At 36.8% G+C, this 19,453-nt stretch overlaps 1 protein-coding gene across 5 annotated transcripts; it reads right to left on the reverse strand.

Annotated features, from left to right (window-relative positions):
- Nucleotides 1–206: 206 nt before the first annotated feature.
- On the reverse strand, nucleotides 207–12,601 carry LOC149820204 (Acid phosphatase/vanadium-dependent haloperoxidase-related protein). Of its 5 annotated transcripts, none has more exons than XR_016426425.1 (4): nucleotides 11,808–12,593; nucleotides 3,832–4,011; nucleotides 635–681; nucleotides 207–355 (listed from the first exon to the last, which is right to left on the reverse strand). XR_016426425.1 is itself a non-coding variant. In XM_089982242.1 (3 exons), the coding sequence occupies exons 1-2, from the start codon at nucleotides 12,510–12,512 to the stop codon at nucleotides 3,850–3,852; spliced, it is 867 nt and encodes a 288-aa protein (XP_089838368.1). In that variant the 5' UTR covers nucleotides 12,513–12,601; the 3' UTR covers nucleotides 207–355; nucleotides 3,832–3,849. The 5 variants fall into 5 exon arrangements, 2 of the variants coding, with proteins under 2 accessions (XP_089838368.1, XP_089838369.1); XR_016426426.1 differs by having other exon boundaries at nucleotides 331–371; XM_089982242.1 differs by lacking the exon at nucleotides 635–681 and having other exon boundaries at nucleotides 11,808–12,601.
- Between the last annotated feature and the right edge of the window lie 6,852 nt (nucleotides 12,602–19,453).

The following is a 19,453-nucleotide window of genomic DNA, read 5'->3' on the forward strand; positions in this document are numbered from 1 at the left end:
CAAAATTCCCATGGGTGTCTCCTCTGTGTAAGCCGATGCCCAGCATAGGCCCCGGGGGCAGGGGTCCTAGCTCAGAGTTTTACGCTGCTAGCACGATGACCGTAGGTATGGCAGGCTGAGCGAGCACGACCAGGTCATTGTGCCGGTGTGGTTTCTTCTGGTTATAAATCCAAAAAAACGAATGTTCATCAAACAAGTGTAACCTCTGAAGAAAAACTAGCATTAGCCTAGGCAGTTGATTCCTTTGCCAAATATGCAGTCGTTAATAATTCACAACTCATACAAGCACACCACTGCTTTTTCTGGGATTCAGAGAAGTATCCTTCAGATTGAAGCTGCCCATAATCATGCATATCTGTGAAAACATAGTACTGTTTCAGATGTGAGCAGATTAAAAGGGAAAAACATGGCACATTCATTGAAGTAGAATAACAATGGTCCTTTTTACAAGAGATCTACAATTCTCACATCAGATCAAGCTTTGTTTTCAAGCTACAAGGTCACAGAGCCATGAACCATTGAAAGTGCTTAAAAAATGGAAAGGAAAAAGACATGCCTATAGGACTATATGAATGGAAGAGGTCAGAATTTTCAAAATCTAAAACACAATAGGTAAGACAAAGTATCCATCCACCTTGAGGAGCCACACCAATTTGATAGATGCAGCTCCTGGGCTATGACCTGTTGATGAAGAGTAGAGCACAAAAACTAGAATAAGTTACTGAAAATATTGATATCACAAGTGTAAACACAGACACATGTCCACCACACCAACCCACCCATCCACACACACACATATACAAGAGTTCCCAGATATACGGTATCTCCAATAAACCTCACAAACCTTGTCATTTAGATAACCTGTGGTCATAATCCCTTTAGCAGATAAAATAATTTGGCTTAAGTTTACTTGATTTTTAAGATACCTTTAAAGTGTTGATTGAGTCATTTAAAGTGTACAATTTTGCATTCTTGGAAAAGATATGCACTTGAATCATGTTATTTGAGGTAATATTAAGTACTAAATGATTGGTTACCATCACCTCCTACAGTCCAACATTCAAACAAATGGCAAGATCAATGGCATTTACTAGAGTAACAAGTACCAGATCACATCCCACCCAGTTATCAACCGATCTGCCCAACCACAAGGATATAGCAAACCAGAGTTACCGGAAGCTTATTGGATAGGTGGCAAGCCCGCTACATGGAAACGCACTTCTGAAGCGCGATACTCCTCGCTTACGAAACGTGATGGGAATCTCGATTCTCCCACACTTCTCCTATGATTTCCACTTGCTTCATATATTCTTCTTATATGTTTTCTCACTCTATTTTTCATGTTTTTATGTGTTTTTTCTCACGCTTCTCACTCACTTCCATGTGCTTTCTCTAAATTGGCAATCATCATTTTTAGATTTTGTTAAAAAAATTTGTACACTGAAAAATCATGAAATTTAGGAATAGTCACTTTCATTTTAGTTTTTATTTTAATTCCATTTTGATTCCCATTCAATTCTTATATTTTTTTTATGCCTCGCTTTCCGCTTCCGATACATTTTAAAATGCATCACTTCTAGCTTCCGCTTCCAGTCTGGCAACCTTGTAGCAAACTTTCCATTTTATTCATATATAGACTTCAGTTTGAAAAATGACTACTACACATTCTCATTCCTCTAACTAAAAGAAAATGTTCACATGTAGATAACATTTTGCCTAGCAGTAGAGATGTAAAATGGTTGGATTCAGTTCGATTTTAGGCATTACTGAACCCAACTAAATAGGATATCACCTAACTGGATTTGGAGTTGGAACCAGACTCTGAAAAAATTCAAAGCTGAATCCACATCTGGCTAGATTAAATAGCTATCCAGATATATGTTTTACATGTAAACCATTGGATTTAGGCTTGGATGTAAAACTCGATACAAAATCTGAATGTAATTATCAATAGGATGTTTACACTTCTGAATCCGACTAAACAGATACAGATTCGGTCAGAAGTCCGATGGTTCGACTTAAATCCTATATGTTATCATCTTGCCAAGCAGTTTGTCAAGAGTGATGGAACAACCAAAGAATAGGACTTTTGTGTTTTAAAACAAACTATCGACACATTGTTAGTAAAGAAAAGAACTTATAGCATCTATTCTCCACTGAATGAGAAATAATCAAGATACCAATGGCATGAATTCAAGATATCCTCAAAAAATAAGAAATTTAATGGCCAAGAGATAAAATTGGTAGCTCAGGTGGTCATTTTAAACCAACAAAGATTTAGGCAACCATGATTGCTTAAATACTATCATTGCTTGCAGTGACTGACTAATCAACTTGGACGGTTCCATTATGTCAAATGCTTCACCCTTCGAATGTTTTTCCTATTCAGAAAGTACGTCAAGAATTTGCACTTTCAACTTCAAATTTTCTGCTTCAAATGCTTTTACATCTATATCACAATGCTGGTTGATCAAGAATATGCAAGAAAAGCACTCCGAATTGTTGATTCATCGGCAGATACGGCTTAGATCGATGATGAAAAGTGCCTTATCTGATTGAGTCAACCGTTCTAATACTCCATGTAAGAGTTTTCCATATTTTATAAAATCCATCTGCTATCATTAAAGATATGTTCGAAGGAGTAGTAACCAATGTCCGCACTTGTGGAGGGGTGACAACTAATTTTCCTATAACGGTTGGGTTACATCAAGGATCTGCATTAAGCCCTTTCCTATTTGCTATAGTGATGGATGAGCTTACAAGATCAATTCAAGAAAATGTGTCATAGTGTATGTTGTTTGCTGATGATATTGTTTTGATTGATGAGTCTAGAGTTGGGGTTAATGCTAAGTTAGAATTATGGAGCCAGACATTGGAAGCAAGAGGTTTTAAATTGAGTAAGAGTAAGACACAATATATGGAATGTCAGTTTAGTAAGCAACGAAGTAGTGATGGGAGTGTAGTGAAGCTTGGTGAGCAAGAAATACCGGTGGATGACTGTTTCAAATATTTGGGATCTATCATTCAAAAGGATGGAGATGTAAATCATAGGATAAAGGATGGGTGGATAAAATGGAAAAGTGCAACTCGAGTGTTGTGTGATCGTAGAATGCCATTGCGGTTGAAGGAAAAGTTTTATAGGACGACAATTAGGCCCGCTTTACTATATGGTACAGATTGTTGGGCTGCCAAGAGACATCATATTCAAAAAATGAGTGTAGCTGAGATGCGTATGCTTCGATGGATGTGTGAAAATACAATAAAAGATAAGATTTGAAACGAGAAGATACGTAAGAAGGTAGGAGTTGCATCCATTGAAAATAAGATGAGAGAATCGTTTATGGTGGTATGGACATATTCGGCGAAGGCCTAATAATGCTCCAGTTAGAAGGATGGAGAAATGGAAAAATATATTAGTTAAAAGAGGTTGGGGTAGGCCTAAGAAGACTTGGATGGAAATGATAGGAAAGGATATGAATGCCTTGACCCTCACCGACGACATGACTTTGGATAGAAATGATTGGAGGAGAAGGATTCATGTGGAAGACCCAGAATGATTTTCTTATTTGGTTCATATCGCCGACCCCAATTATTTTGGGATGAAGGCGTAGTTGTTGTTGTATCATTGATTGAATTACCAAATAGTAAATTTTCCCCGCCCTAATCAACAATATTTTTGGCTTTTCGTTTCACTTGTCAGGAAAAAAAGAATCAACGTTTCATGCATGCAGAATTTTCAGTTTCAATATGGTGTGTGTGTATAAATATAATTTAATTATGAAGTATGAGAGTGTATGCATGTGTATATGTGGAGAGAGAGAGAGAGAGTACCTGAAGAAGCAACCTAACTTACATCCCGACCAAGTAACCCTGACAGCAGAGGTAGGAAATGAGCATGCCAAGAAGAGCCCCTGCAATAACTTGTGATGGAGTGTGGCCAAGAAGTTCTTTAAGCTTCTTTTCGCACACAGGATGACCTTCAAACAGATCTTCAACAATCATATTGAGAACCTACATTCATCCCTGCAAGTCTGTTAAAATTCCATAAAATTGGGAAGAAAAGATGAAAACTTGAGAGGGTGAAAAAACATACATGAACCAGATCAGAACTTTATACGAAATTGGATGCTGCTTAGTGTTGTTGTTTTATGACAATAACACTGTTGTGGGTAATTAACATCAGATAACATCCAAGGAGTTCAGCAATGCTGACTGTTATAGAATGTCATATTACCTTAGTTGTCAAAGGCAGCGTAGGTGACATAGGTGCAGCCCTACCACCTGGGCGACCAGGTTTGGGTGGTGGGGCCCTATATTACAGCCTAGGTGCCGCCTAGCTCGCCTAAGTCGGTCCACTTTTTTTTGCGTCGACTGTATTCATCATATAAAAGGGAAAAAAGGTACATTTTCCCCCTTTTCACCCCTCTCTCTCACTAGGGCAGAAGAAGAAGAAGGTCAACCTTCTCATCTACAGGTACCTCTCTCTCTCTCTCTCAGTCTTGGTCATTCTCCCTCGGTCTCTCGTCTGAGTCGTCTCTCGGTCTCGGTCTCACTCTCGTCTCTCTCTCTCGGTCCCCCTTTTTCTCTCTTTGTTTTTAGATGTGTTTTATGTCTTATTTGATTTTTTTTTATTTTTAGTTGCTCTTACACACTTAGAACTGTGTTTTGTTGCTTATGAATTTTCTGTTGGCTATTTTTTGTGAAAATGAATATGCATTGTATATATAAAGATGTATTTATACAATGATTTTTCCATTGTCCTATTTTGATTATGACGGGCAGTTGTTGTTGGCTATTTTTCATGTTGTCTTATTTTGATTTTGATGTTGCTTATGAATTTACTGTTGCTATTTTTTTGTGAAAACGAATATGCATTGTATAAATAAAGATATATTTATACAATGATTTTTGCATTGTCTTATTTGCATGATCTTTACATTGTCTTATTTTGATTATGATGCGCAGTTGCACACACATATTTGTGTTTTCTGTGTAAATATATATAATTATGTATATATTAACATATCATAAACATATGTTATGTTTTCTGCCACTTTTTGTGCTAATGTTATTGCTGAACTAGAACCTATGTCACATGGGTGCGGGTGCGGGTGCGGGTGCGGGCGCGGGTGTGGGTGCGGGGATTCGGCACTTCCAAAAAACCCGGGTGCGGCAGGGGCAAAAATGTAAAATCTATAAATAAATATATATATATATAAAAGGGGGTCGGGGGTTCCCTTTCTGCTGACAGCTGTTGTCAGCAGTTTTTTTTTTTTTTTTAAATCGCAGCGCCCTGACAGACAGCTGCTGTCAGCAGAATTTAAAAAAAAAAATCGCAGCCCATTTCAGCCCTGACAGACAGCTGCTGTCAGCAGAATTTAAAAAAAAAAAAAATCGCAGCCCATGGACCTAAATGATCCTGGGTGCGGTCAACGCACCCAGGATTGGGTTGACCGCACCCGGTGCCGCACCCGCGTCGAGTCGCATCGACGCGGGTGCGGCACCCTGCTAGCCGAATCCCTGTGACATAGACTAGAACCAATTCGAAGAAGAATATTGCAACAATACAAAGAAGGACTTCCAACCATTGTTCCAGATTCTAAAGATGATGATCCACTTGCCAAAAAAATGGCCCAACATAAAGAGATCATCGAGAGAAAGTTTGATGCAAAACTAAGGAAATATTGTCCCGATGTTTGACAAATAGGCTTTAGAATCTAGTTTTTTAGTTATCATGAACTCTTAATAATTTAGTTATGACTTTTGATATTTTAATATGACTTGGATGTGAATTAAAAGAACAGTGAATCTACGTTTTCTTAATGTCCCTTCTATAATATGAGAATCTTGAATATTGTGGTTTTGGGGAACCGTGAGGATACTAAAACTCTGAATGCGATGTTGTTACTTCTAAACCCGATATTGAGGTTCTTCTCCTGGATACGGTTTTAGAGAAAATCCACCACTTTACCTGGGGTTAGTGTGTAGACACAACTGTTGTTTTGGTATACCAAGAAAGTTGCATTATGGTTGTTGATTTTCATAGCATCCTGACATTAGATGTTGATTTTTAATGTTTTAAAGGTTGTCTCGGTCGAGGGTTAAGTTTGGAACCCAGTAATAAAATACAACTTGTGTGTTAAGTTACCCTGAAAACCCTACTTAACCTTAAAAAAATTTACCTGTTTGGAGTATTTACAGACAACGATAATAAAAAAAGAAACTCAAATTGTGTGCATTTAATAGAGACATGCATATGCAAAGAAAACTCTGATAAAAGATAATAATTTATTCATGCATGTGCATAAAAATTATGCATATTCCTGTTATGCATTAGATCGTACATATTTACTTGTTCCCTTAATTGTTATATATTGGCGAATGCATGATGTTTATTCTCTAATGCATGTTAAATGTTTTATTGCTTAATTTGTGATACTTATTATTTATTAAATTGTTCTCTCATGTTTAATAATTATTCCCTAGTGTATGAATAGTCAATTGAGTTATAAAATTGTCATAATTACATCCCTCTAAAATATTGTATGAATTTTATTTATGTTCTTTTTACTTATTTGTTTCATTAAAGGGATTCGTACACAAAATTATTTGAATTCTGACACCCCTACTTTTATGTTTTTACAGCCTCATAGGCCCAGTGAGGCGACTTGCTTTTGAGATGAACTACGAGGAGACTACACGACTACTTGACAGATTATTTTGGACAACGTGACTCTTCTTTTTACTTTATTTATAATTTATTTGTTTATGTCTCAGACTCTATGCACTTTAATAAATAAAGTTGAGTTTGGTTTGAAAGATGAGTATAAGATCTTTTGTAGTTGTGGTTGTGGTTGGGTTTAAACTGTAAGGGCTCCGGGTTTCTGGGAAGGTTTTTGCACTTGTTAAAAAAAAATAAAAAAAATTGTCACATATTCATGGGTATGAGTTGGGGTCGTTACAAAATCCAAATGATAGAACTCCACCACTACTGGTTTCTATGTTTTTCTAGGAGATTCATTGATTGCTTGAAGATAAAAGAAGCGACAGAAAATCTTATTATCTTCTACTGAAGCTAAATACAGAGATATGACAACAACAACTATAAAACTTGTGTGGCTAAGAAGTCTTCTCAGAGATATGGGTATCAACAACTCCAAAACTCGAAGATGTGTTGTAACAACAAAAGTGCAATTTATATCGCCAGCAACCACACCCTTCGTGACCGCACCAAGTACATCGAAATGGATTGTCACTATGTTCGTGATGAATTCTTGAGAGGAACTATTGAGTTACCCTTCGTCACCTCTAAATTTTAGCTTGTGGACTTCTTTACTAAAGCTTTTGTTGCTCTATGTTTTTTATTCCTTCTCAACAAACTTTTGGTGTTTACACTGTAAGTTTGAGGGGGGATGTTAAATTATATGTATGTAATTTCTATTTTGAGTCAGGGGTATTTTGGTCTTTTCCCTTATAATAAAATATTCACTAGGGATAATTATTTTTAGTATTTTTATTTTTCTTCTTTTCTTTGGTCTTTTATCTAAAGACTAGGGGCGCTTTGGGCATTGACCCAAAGAGTCATTGGGGGTACCCAACGGTCATAAATATGACCATTGGGAGCTCCCAACGACTCTTTGGAGCTCCCAACAGCCCTTCCTCCACGTATCTTTTTGTATATAAATAGGGGTTAAAACCCCCTTGTTCTTTAATGCTTTTTGTTAAGCATTTGGTGAATAATATCCTTTATTTTTTCACTCTTGATATTGCCTTATTGGCTTTTGTTTAGTTCCATAGTGACCTCGTGTATGGGAACGTGTGTGTAAGTGTAATCTTGTAAAGCCCTTAGTGGCTAGTATTTGTGCTTCCGTGTATTTCATTACAACAATGACATCAAAACTATCAGCAATGATGAGCTTGTTTTCTTCTCCTCTCCTTCATATGTTTCCTCATAGTTGCAGACATCAGAAAGTGAATAATGAAAGAGGTAAGGAATATTGGAACATATAGAATAGCGATGTGATTTTCACTCCAAAACACGACATTGAAATGAAATGCTTTGATTCAGCACTCTAACCATGCTTGCCAGAAGAAAGCAGAAATGAAGTTCATATGATTAAACTCCATTTTTATCAATTCCACTACTATCAATATCATGATTGTAGCTTCCAACAGGCAACCGCCACCCACTCCATAGCCATTGTAGGCATATCACAGCCAACTGTTATGCCCTAATCACATAAAACTATGGAAAATAGCATCTTTGGATTCATCACATGCATCGTAGCCCATTGACATTGATGTAGAAAACTGCATTACATCATGTTCAAGTCAAGTATACTGCATCTTTTAGTCTCATATCTTGTTAAATGAAATGAAATCATATAAATGGTACATGGTATTCCACCTATCTTGGGGAAATTTTGGTATCTCTGTCATACGAATGTATCCTATCAGTATTCTGCAACTATGATTTATGTCACATGGACATGGCGAGCAGAACAGAGGGGATGCCATTTTTGTCTGATTCCGCATTAAGAGCCCTGTGATACAGTCTCACTTTCAGATGACCTGAGCTGTTGCTTTGTTTTCTACACTTTTGTGTTCTTGAAGGTTCTTGCCAAAGATATCATTCACTGAAGAAACAGGAAGCAGGAATCTTTATTTTATTCCCAATATGAAAACTGTCATTATCTATTATTTGCATTCTTTAGTTTGTGCTTGACTTTCATCAAAATGGGGTTCAAGATTACCATTTATGGCATCAGCAACTTGCTCAGCATTTCTTCCCTACATTCGGGAGAACAATATCCCTGAGCCAGCTGTACATTCTATCCCTTGTTTGGTGTGATCTCCCTCACCCTTTTTCCTTGAGAACACCCTGATTTGAATACGGAGCCCTTTAATTTGCATACCAACGAGTCAGTCATTTCATCAGCCCTCCTTTCTATTGCTGTTCAGTTTTCTTCCCTTCTAGATCTAACACCTCTTCATGTGTGTCAAATCCTCTGCTGCTCTCTTCTTCCAGTCGTGTTGAAAATTGTCCCTTGGCAATGTCTTTGATGATTCATGCTCCTGCCTTTGAGGATAAGTGTGCCTAGGGTTGTACAATGTTGTCGTGGATGATGACTCTTTGGATACCACTGTAGTTTCTTCTTGGTCTGAGGCTGACTTTGACACCTCTGGAGGAATTGGATCTCATGCATACTTTCAGTAAAAGTATTTTGATCCCTTCCGATTTTAGCATGCAGAATAAAAGGGCTACATCCTCCAAGCCCTTGGCAACATTAATGAACCCTTTTGATTATGCTTGTCCCTGGTATAGTTCTGAAATATCAAATGTTAACCTAGATGAGTTCTCATTTTTCAGATCTAGTATTATGATGTGAACAACAATTGATTGCTTGTTTCCTATCCTCTGCTCCTTAGAGGTGATGCCACTATTCTACTGATTGAACCTTTTTATAACCTTAAAAGAAAATCCTAATGAGTTATAACCATAGTCACCTATATCATTCAAGGTAATTTCTCGCCAAGGGTTTTTGTCTAAGATATTTTCAAAAGGTGGAAAATCACGGGAAAATCTCGGAAGCTTAAAAAATTGAAAAAATATAAGTTATAGTAAGAAAGAATAGGTTTTCTATTATTTTTCTCAGAAAAATGTAAAGAAAAAAGTTTTTAAAGTTTTTAAATACAAAAGAAACAAAAAAATAGAAAAAATGAAATCAATGGTTACCTTCAAATATCAGAATTTTTCATGATATTTTCAAAATACCACCGATATCGGTGACTATGGTTGTAACTATATTTCCTTACATTTAATAGTCAAGTTGGGCAGCATAATGAACTCTCATTCAGCAATTTAAAAAAATAAATAAAAATTCTTTAAGAACTTGTTCAATCTGATTTCAAACCTTCAGGCCCTGATGCCAATTGATTTTATGTCAGACTCTAACTATATGTATTATTTATGTATGGATATCTTGGGTTTTTATTTTTCTTTGGTAGAAAAGAAAAAGGAAAAGATCTTACAGATTTTCTCTGCTAAATGTATTTCAAAAGGATAATTATTTTTTTCTAAACGTGAAATACTTATAGTTATTTTAGTTGTCACCGATATCACTAATATTTTGAAAATAACGCGATATTAATGGTATCACTAGAACCAAAAATATCATGATAATCACGAGATTTTCCCAGGATTTTCAAAAACATCTTTTTTTACATGTTTTATCGTTTTTTGTTTCTTTTATATTTTAAAAAATTTTCTAATTCTTTCTTTATATTTTTGCAAGAAAAATACTATAAAACCTCTTATTTTCTTTTTTATTCATTATATTTTTTTCAAAATTTAAAACTTCTGATATTTTCTACAGATTTTTCCGAGAAAAACAATTTTTTGAAAAAACAAAAATCCCAAGAGAAACCTTGCCAAGAAATTGGCGAGAATGATACTGGAGACTGTTTTGAACAATTAATATCTGAAGAATCTGCAGTCTCGTAAAAGGAACTCAAATAAATGAAAGACTAGAGATGCATAAATTGCACTTGGTGGCTTCCATTAAATTCCCTCTTCAGAATCTAACTGATCTTGTGATTCTCACTCTGTTTTGTTCAAAGTGGCCTTTCATATGAATCTTTCCAATTGCCACTTGAAAAAACTAATTGTTCTTGTGATTCTTGCTCTGCTACCAAGTAGTAAGACTGCAGTCTACTATATTGCATACGAAGATGTACTCTAGAAATCACAGCAAAGTGAGTGCAGATGATGGCAACTGAAGATTTGTGAAAACATCACACACAGGCACCTGCTTTATGTAATGTAAGTGCAACTAAGAGAAAGTTCTTGGTGCATAAAATGGTTCTTATACCTAACATGACCAGCATGGCACAAACAAAAGTGCCTGAAAAGCTTGTTCCTAGGGGCATGTCCAATGCACCATGAATTATTTCCATGATATTAACTGCCCTCTTTGAATAGCTCCATGGAGTATTGATGACGCACCCTTTGTGAAAAATGCAAATATTATGAGCAAAGTTCACCTTCAAGGCATTCTTTAATATAGACTATGACAAACAACAAAAGCCTTGTCCTTGTATCTGTTTGTACAAATTCTATTACTCAAAAGGTGCACTTTTAACCCATCATGTTTTCTTAATGTCTAGCAAGTGATTTTCAGATCCTAAACTATGGCAAGGTAACATCAACTCCTAAAAAACAGACCGCAAAAATGAAAAAAAGAAAACGTACACACACACATACATTAGCATGCGTTACTTTTAGCAACACTAAGAAACCATAAGATACTTCCTTGAATTAGTTCAATTCTTGTCATCACGCTTGATACTACGTTGACGTACTTCAATTCTTGTTATCACGTTTTTGCACCGCATGCACATGGGTGGTTATGCAACTTGAATGAAACAGAACGGATTGATATATGTGTGTATGCTTGTGCCTCCCCGACTGTGGGCAATGCATCCCCATGCTTGCAAGCACAAATGCACCGTCGCATGTATGCAATCGTCCATAGATCACACAAAAGCTAAAGGATTCTTGGATTCTTTTGCAATTCAAATACTACCACAGACAAATTAAATAGACAGAGGAAGAAGCAAGGTATCCGAATTTCATCCATATGGCCATAAGAATAAAGCAATCTCAAACCGTAAATAGTTATAAGATACCAACATGATGCCCAATGAAAATAATATCACAATATATTCAGAAAAAAAAAATAACAACAAAACATCCGAACAAGAAAGAAAGAACAGAAACAAATGCTATAAAATCAATGTGGAATCACCTCTGCTTGCATTCCTGCATGCCGGCGGACTCCGGTGGCATCATACATGACGATAAGAGAAAACCCAAGACAAACCGGAAACAGGCAATCACTGATTCCATGACAGAGCGCCACGGAGGTCGTTAATGCGGTACAGAGCGCGGTGTGAGAAGACGGCATTCCCCCGGAACTCGCCAAAATCCGGAAATCACACTTCCTCTCCACCCAGAAATACAGCAAGAACTTCATGGATTGAGCAATGGCCCAAGAGAATAACCCCGAAACGAACGTCGGGTTCGCCGCCAACGTCGCGAGCACAGGGCTAATGTGCGCCTTCGCCATTAAGGTGGTGCTGAGGAGGCCAATCCCGATCCCTCCACATTCCAAGATCCTCTCTTTGTCTCCTCCCACCAAAATCTCCCCCTGCCCACAAAATCTCATCCCAAGATCCCATTTTTCCAATATGGGCTTCAATCCTAGCGCTAAGAAATCCCTGAAACCATGCACCAACGGGACCAGAACGCAAAATGGGGAGATGGGTAGTCTGAAATTGAAGATGGGTCTTTTTATTGGACTTGAACTTTGATAGCAACAAGAGATTGAGATTGATGGTCTCCTGATGGTTCTACATCTATGCTTTCCGTGGAGGACAGGAACGCTTCTAGCACTCGAGTATGCGAGGTTTGGAACCCTAAAGTTGGGCTTTAGAATCCCAATTGGCTCCATGGTTCAGGGTCACATCATCCTGTGCTGGAGAGGAATGAAGGGTTGGACGTCCATCAATGGCGGGATGAGACGCTATTCGAGTGACACAATTTATGAATTTCTTAAAGCTTATATAGCCGCTGAGGAGATAGCATACATAAATGCCCTCTTTTTAGTGAATTATTAAAATCACCACTCATATAGACGGGGTGTTCCGTGTCTCGGTGCACCCACTTATATTCTGAAACTTATTCTGACAGGTATATTCGGTTTAGAGTTACGAACTTATTTCCGGTGGTGACCATCTTATATAATAATATACTTTGGCATATATCACGTAATATACTTTCTCTCGGGGAATCTTCTTGACGACCCTTCCGTGAAAACGCTTGCCGCGAAAACGGATTCAGGTCCCCCACGAGAACAGTTTCTGAAGCGTGCATGCCCGTCTAGGGTTTTTAGCGGCAGTTTCCGCTTATTGTGTCATCACTATAAGCCCCGCAGAAATGCATGCCCATCAATGCATTTTCACGAAAAACACCCATGCCGAAGCAGGTTATATGTTCTCCCCAATGACGATCATTAGCCACAGTGCGTGTTTGGGAGTCCCAATGAGCGTCACGTATATAAGCTCGTAAGGCTTGTATCCCCGTGTGTGTCTGCATCACTTAACATCGTTATATGATGCAATTGCAAAGACATAAGTATCATTTCCCGCCATTCTTGTCATGAAACAACGGTTTGGGAAGATGACAAAAATGTTCGCCATTCAAAAAAAAAAGGGAAACGACAGTTCTAGAATGATGTTAACTATATAAAGTCCAAACATTCTGTTTTTGCCTTAATCAATAAACTTTTGCACCATCTGTTGTAACAGGAGCTCTCTTTGACGATGCAAACTTTGTCGTCATCTCCTGCCACCGGAGTAGCAGTTGTATCATTTTCTGCTGCACCGCCGCACCCTTTGTTGTCTTCTGCTATCGTCGGAGCACTCTTTGCCATCGTCTGTTGCTGCTAGAGCACATTTTTCCTTCGTCTGATGCCGCCAAAGCATCATTTGTCGTCGTCTACGCAGTGATAGCATTGTTGTCACCATCGGCTGCGTCTACCTTCTGGGTGTTTCTCCTCCACTGTCGGATTACCAAGGTTTCGTTATGCAAACAAATCGATTTGTAAATATGAATGTTAAATCTTACAACTGGTTTTACTATTCATGCTAAATAACACATATTTTTATACTGAAACAAATCGATTTGTACTTATCCACCTTCTAGGTGTCGAAAAACAGTTAGCACGATTTGTTCTTATGAAGGCCAAACATTTCAACGATGTGTACTTATGAAGGTTATATTTCTACAACGATTTGTACGTTCGATGCAGCAACAATTTATACGTTTTAAACATTAACGATTTAATGAAACTACCATGATTTGTACTTAAGTTTGATAAATCGTACAACAATGTATACGTATGAAGCTGATTATTATCGATGATTTATTCAAGACTTTTCTTATATCTCTTTGCCTATGCCAAAGCTTCTGAGGAAAGAAGTCAAGTTTGAGTGGTTAGATAAGTGTGAAGAGAGTTTTCAGATGCATAAGTAGAAGTTCACATCAACTCCAGTTTTATCTTTGCCATTAGGCAATGGTGGTTTTGTGGTCTATTCAAACACTTTAGGTACAGGTTGGGGTGCATTTTTATGCAGGGTTATAGCTTACGCATCATGCTAGTTCAAGGTTCATGAGTGCAATTAGCTGACGCATGATCTTGAGTTTGTCGTTGTAGTCTTCGCATTGAAGATATGACAACATTATTTGTATGGTGGGCAGTTTGAAGTGTTCACCGATCACAAGGGCTTGAAGCATTTTTTTTACCAGAAAGAGTTGAATATGTGATAGTGTAGATAGTTGGAATTCATTAAGGATTATGATTTTTCTTTATTCTACCATTCAGGTAAGGCTAATATTATAGATGATGCACTTAGCAGGAAGCCTAGTAGTGTTTTATCCTATTTCCTTAGTGAAGGATGGAAACTGTTAAATGATTGTATTGTGTGGAGGCTCTTTGCTATGGGACAAGGCACGATCAAGCTAGCTAGCCTAGTCATGCAACCTGATATCTTTATCAGCAGAAGGACACTTAATTTGAGAAGCTGAAGGCCCTTGCTCAAGTGAGTGACACCTCTTTCCACCTTAGAGAGGACGAAGGTATTCGTATGAATGATTGTATTTGGGTACCTAATGATCCTGACTTGAGGCATAAACTTCTTGATGAGGCACACAAATCTCGATATACCATTCATTCTAATACTACCAAAATATTCAAAGACCTTCTGCAACGGTATTGGTAGAATGGCATGAAGAAAGATGATGCAGTTTGTATTTTGAAGTGTCTGACCTGCCAATAAGTAAAGATCAAGCATCAAAGACTTGGTGGTCTATTGTAGTCTATTGAGATTCTTCTATGAAAATGAGAGGAGATCACTATACATTTTGTTGTGGGACTACCCAAGATTCGTCGTCAGCATGATGCTATATGGGTAATCATGGATATATTGACCAAGTTAGCACATGTCTTACCTATCTGAGTTACTCAGACCCCTGAGAGTCTTGCATATCTTTATATTAAGAAAGTGGTTCGCTTGCATGGCGTACCTATCTCAATGATATATGGTTGTGACACTCATTTTACTTCATGATTTTGGAGCCAGTTTCAGCAGGCCTTGGGTATGAAGTTGAAATTTAGAACAACTTTTCACCTTCAAATGGATGGTTAGTCTGAGAGGACCATTCAGATCCTTGAGGATACGCTTCAAGCTTACACCTTAGATTGAAGAGGCAACTGGGATAGTCATGTGATTCTCGCTCAGGTTGCATATAACAATAGTTATTATGGGAGTATTGGCATGGCACCTTATGAGGCACTCTATGAGAGGCCCTGTAGATTGCCTATCTATTGGGATGATGTTGGTAGTCATAGTGTTGATTCACCTATCGTAGTTCATCACTGCGCAAATCAAGTGCAGATTATTGATGATCATCTATGCACAACACATAGCTATCAGAAGAGTTACACAAATCACTATCATAGAGAGCTTACATTCGAGTAAACGACTTTGTGTTTATCGAGATTTCTCCTATCAAGAGCATGCTTTGCTTTGACAAGAAGGGTAAGCTCAGTTTGAGGTATGTTGGTCCTTTCAAGATCTTGGAAAGGATTGGCAAAGCATCTTATTGCATGGAGTTACTACTTCAGTATTTGCAAATTGATGATGTATTTCATGTATCCATGCTGAGAAAGTATGTTCATGACCCTTCGCACATCATTTAGTAAGAGGATGTAAATATTCAAGAGGATCTTTCTGCTATCGAGGGGCTGATTCAGAAGACCAAGTTATGTGAACTAGAACCATTCCCTTTGTCAAAGTGTTATGGCAGCATCTGGTGCTGAGCAGTGCACGTGGGAACCCAAAGCAGGTATGTAAGAAAAGTAGCCAAAGTTATTTGTATCCGAGTAAAAATTTAAAGGACGAAATTTCTTTAAAGAAAGTAGGATATAAAACCTATAATTTTTTAGGATTATAAATAAATAAAGAAAACATTCTTATTTCTAAGTTAGAAATATGTTTCTAGCATTTACAATTCATTTATTGGTACTTTACATTATCAATTGTTCATTTCTGGCCAATAAGGGCATAATTGATATTTTTAGAATTATTTCAGACAATTAACTATTTAAAATATTAAACATGTAGTTAAAATTATATATTTTAGTGAGTTATAACTTATCAAAGTATTTTTTAAAGGGTTTTGAGCTTAACTAGATATATTTTGGAAGCTTGCAAAAGGATTTTTATCAAAAAGGGTATTTTGGTTATAAATAATTTAAGTAGAATATTTTAATCAATATAAACTGTTAATTTAAGAAAGTACTAAAACAATAGAATATTTAGAGTTAGAATAGTTTATTTTGTTTTAGAAAAATGTAAAATTTAGTTTTTTGAAAAGAAATGAGTTTTCATTTAGACCTCAAGTCCATATAGGTTTGGACCCAAATGGGTTGACCTAAATTGAGTTTTTACTGGATTTTTAATAACTAAAGAGAATTATATTATCCTAATTTTAATCTATAAATACTATATGTAAGTTATAATTTTTTAGTTTATTTTGGCATTTTTTGGTGCATAACTCGATTTAGGGTTTAAAATTGATATGGATCCAAACCAGATCCAATTTTTACACGGTTTGAATAGGGGCACAAGGGAGCATTTTTGGGGGTAGGTGGGGCCCACTAGGGCACCCGACCTTCCTTATTTCTCCATCCTTTTCCCAAATGGTCGACATCCCATTCATTTAGTCCTTTTTTTGTGATTTGAGAAGAAGAACTATTTTCTTCTTCCTTTTCCTCTAGTCGATTGCTTTGGGTTTTGTGCCACCAAGATTTTGAGGATTTCTGCCACTCTCCACTCCATTAGTGTAGAGGTGAGTTCTTCCCCTTTCTATTCTTCTTCTTCACTATAACGCCCCAAAATATTTAACTCAAAAAAATTGAAATAAATTTTTTTTAAATCACAACGAAATAATTTATCAACCCTTCGGTTAAATAAGTTGGGCGAGTAAAAACACTTTCATATATTTAGGCTAAATAAGTAAAACCTTGTCTTCAAATATTACATGTCATGTCAATTTATAATTAATAAAAATAATGAATTGAGACAGAGTTCCACAAGACATCAACAGAAGATATGGTCTCGTGGCACCACCCGCAGCGATGTCTGCAATTGCTCCATGATTTTTATTTGCTACCTAAAAAATAATAATTTTGAGGGGGTCAAACTAAACCCAGTCTGAGTAAGAAACATAATATCCATATGAATATGTTGAGTGTCATGTATACAAGTATATGTGTAACACATTCGAATAATGATATACGAATTACCAAAACTCATATAAGTTCTTGATATTCACCCAATACAAGCAACTTATGGTTTGGTACATTAAAAATACATTACTAAGAGTTATGCATCACATGAATGACCCATAGTCATACTATAACAATTGCAATATCAAGAAAGCTACATAACTAAAGACATAAAAAGTAAATTGACTTTATGTTTCTTATTTTAACTTACCTTGTGGGTACGCACAGACATTCAACATCGTAGCAGACCGAGACCACACGAGGGTTTGTTATGCCTTTCATTGAATACCCTATGTGACTAGCCGTATGAATAGCCAGAGGGACAATTCGTGACTGAGTTAATACTCCTCAATGGAAAGAACTAGAAATAGGATGCATCCTGAAACTTCTGCAAAAGATTTTGATCTACCACCTAGGACACATTGGTAGTCCTGCCCCCGTACCTCCGAGGACTGGAGACCGGGTGAGACACCTAGCTCTCACAAAAACATAAATATCCTATGAAGTTTGTACCATCTACCCTCTCCAAGATAGACCATGGGTCCAGTAACATATATCATCTTTCAGGTGTATCCAGAACCAGAAAATCGGTAACATACATTGTCTTTCAAGTATACCCAGAATCTCATAATTTAGGTTGTGTGTACATATATTAAATTTTATTTATTCCTTCATGCGAGTCATTGCACCACAACGGATTTTTAAAACCCCAAACCCACACTCGTGGTGATCTAAGTGTATGCACATTACTAACCTAGTGCACAATAGGCATCAATAATATTTCTCAGAATTACAGGCAAAAATCTGAGTCGAGTACTTGTACTTGCATTATTTTAAATTTTATTTTTAAATTAAGTTGCATGTATTGTACCCCACTGATCATGCAACCACATGTTCTATTCTAAGTGAAGCACACCCAGGCATATGCATCAAACGTAGCATTAACCATGGCATGTTGCAAGTACAATATTTTATAAGTGCTCATATTGCACTACACAGGTTCTGCGGAACCACAAACTCAATTTTAAGCTTTCTCATAACTCATCACCTTGTAATGATCATAATTGTGCAACTATACAGATCATGTATTTAACAATAAGCAGTCCATATGTTGGACACAGTCAGGCATTCATAAGCAAATCATATATTCATACAAAAGAATTTGCATCATGGATACCTCATTCTTTGTCAAGGCTCAGTAATATCATAACATTATTTTTGTGTGCATACGATCAAAATTGCATTTTCGTGAAACACACACATGTACACTCATTTCAAAAACATAATGGCAAGAATCGTGAAATAAACATTCTTTACCATTTTATCGGGTTTTCAAATGTGCGACCACCCAGTTGAGTGAATGACAATAATGTAATAAACTTTCATTTTTGGTTTTTATGAAACCATCTCATTTCCATAACATGATAGCCAGACAATAGAATAATCAATCTTACAATATTTTACCAGGTTTCCAAACGGAACAACCACCTCGGATGAGTGTACAACCATAGCTCCAATCATGCAATATTCTTATTCGCTTAAAGAACATCCATTTCCAATATATATATATATATATATATATATATATATATATATATATATATATATATATATATATATTGACTGGCCAATAGCAGACCACTACCAGTACTATCATGCACCCATCACCAATTGAACCCACATCATTTTGACACATAGTAGTGTGCACTATCATATTGTAAAGGCAGGCTTAGCTGTGACGGACTTGATATTCCCCACATCTCGTGGCCTAAAGCACCACCTGAGGAGCTGGGGTTAGGCAGACCCCAACCAGTTATACAACCATACCATGGGGTTCGAACTTGTAACGTCCCAACACAAGGTGACATGAACTAAGCAGTTCATGAGCATATTAAATTCTGTTTTGTTTCAAAATAAATGTTTTCAAATAAGCATAAAGGATAGGATTCAAACCCTAGAACTCATGCACAAGTGCACAACAGCCTAACTATACAGATATATAAGGTAAATATCCAACCCTACCTACCTACCTATATATATAT

The sequence above is a fragment of the Nuphar pumila genome, chromosome 12, assembly GCF_984573655.1.
Source record: "Nuphar pumila chromosome 12, dmNupPumi1.hap1.1, whole genome shotgun sequence".
In the NCBI taxonomy this organism is placed as follows: Eukaryota; Viridiplantae; Streptophyta; class Magnoliopsida; order Nymphaeales; family Nymphaeaceae; genus Nuphar; species Nuphar pumila.

Coding starts and splice junctions, on each gene's coding strand:
- LOC149820204 (XM_089982242.1), bottom strand. CDS start 12,512: ATGGAGCCAATTGGGATTCTAAAGCCCAACTTTAGGGTTCCAAACCTC. Junction 4,012..11,807: donor ATGCAGGAATGCAAGCAGAG/GTGATTCCACAT, acceptor GGATGAATGTAG/GTTCTCAATATGATTGTTGA.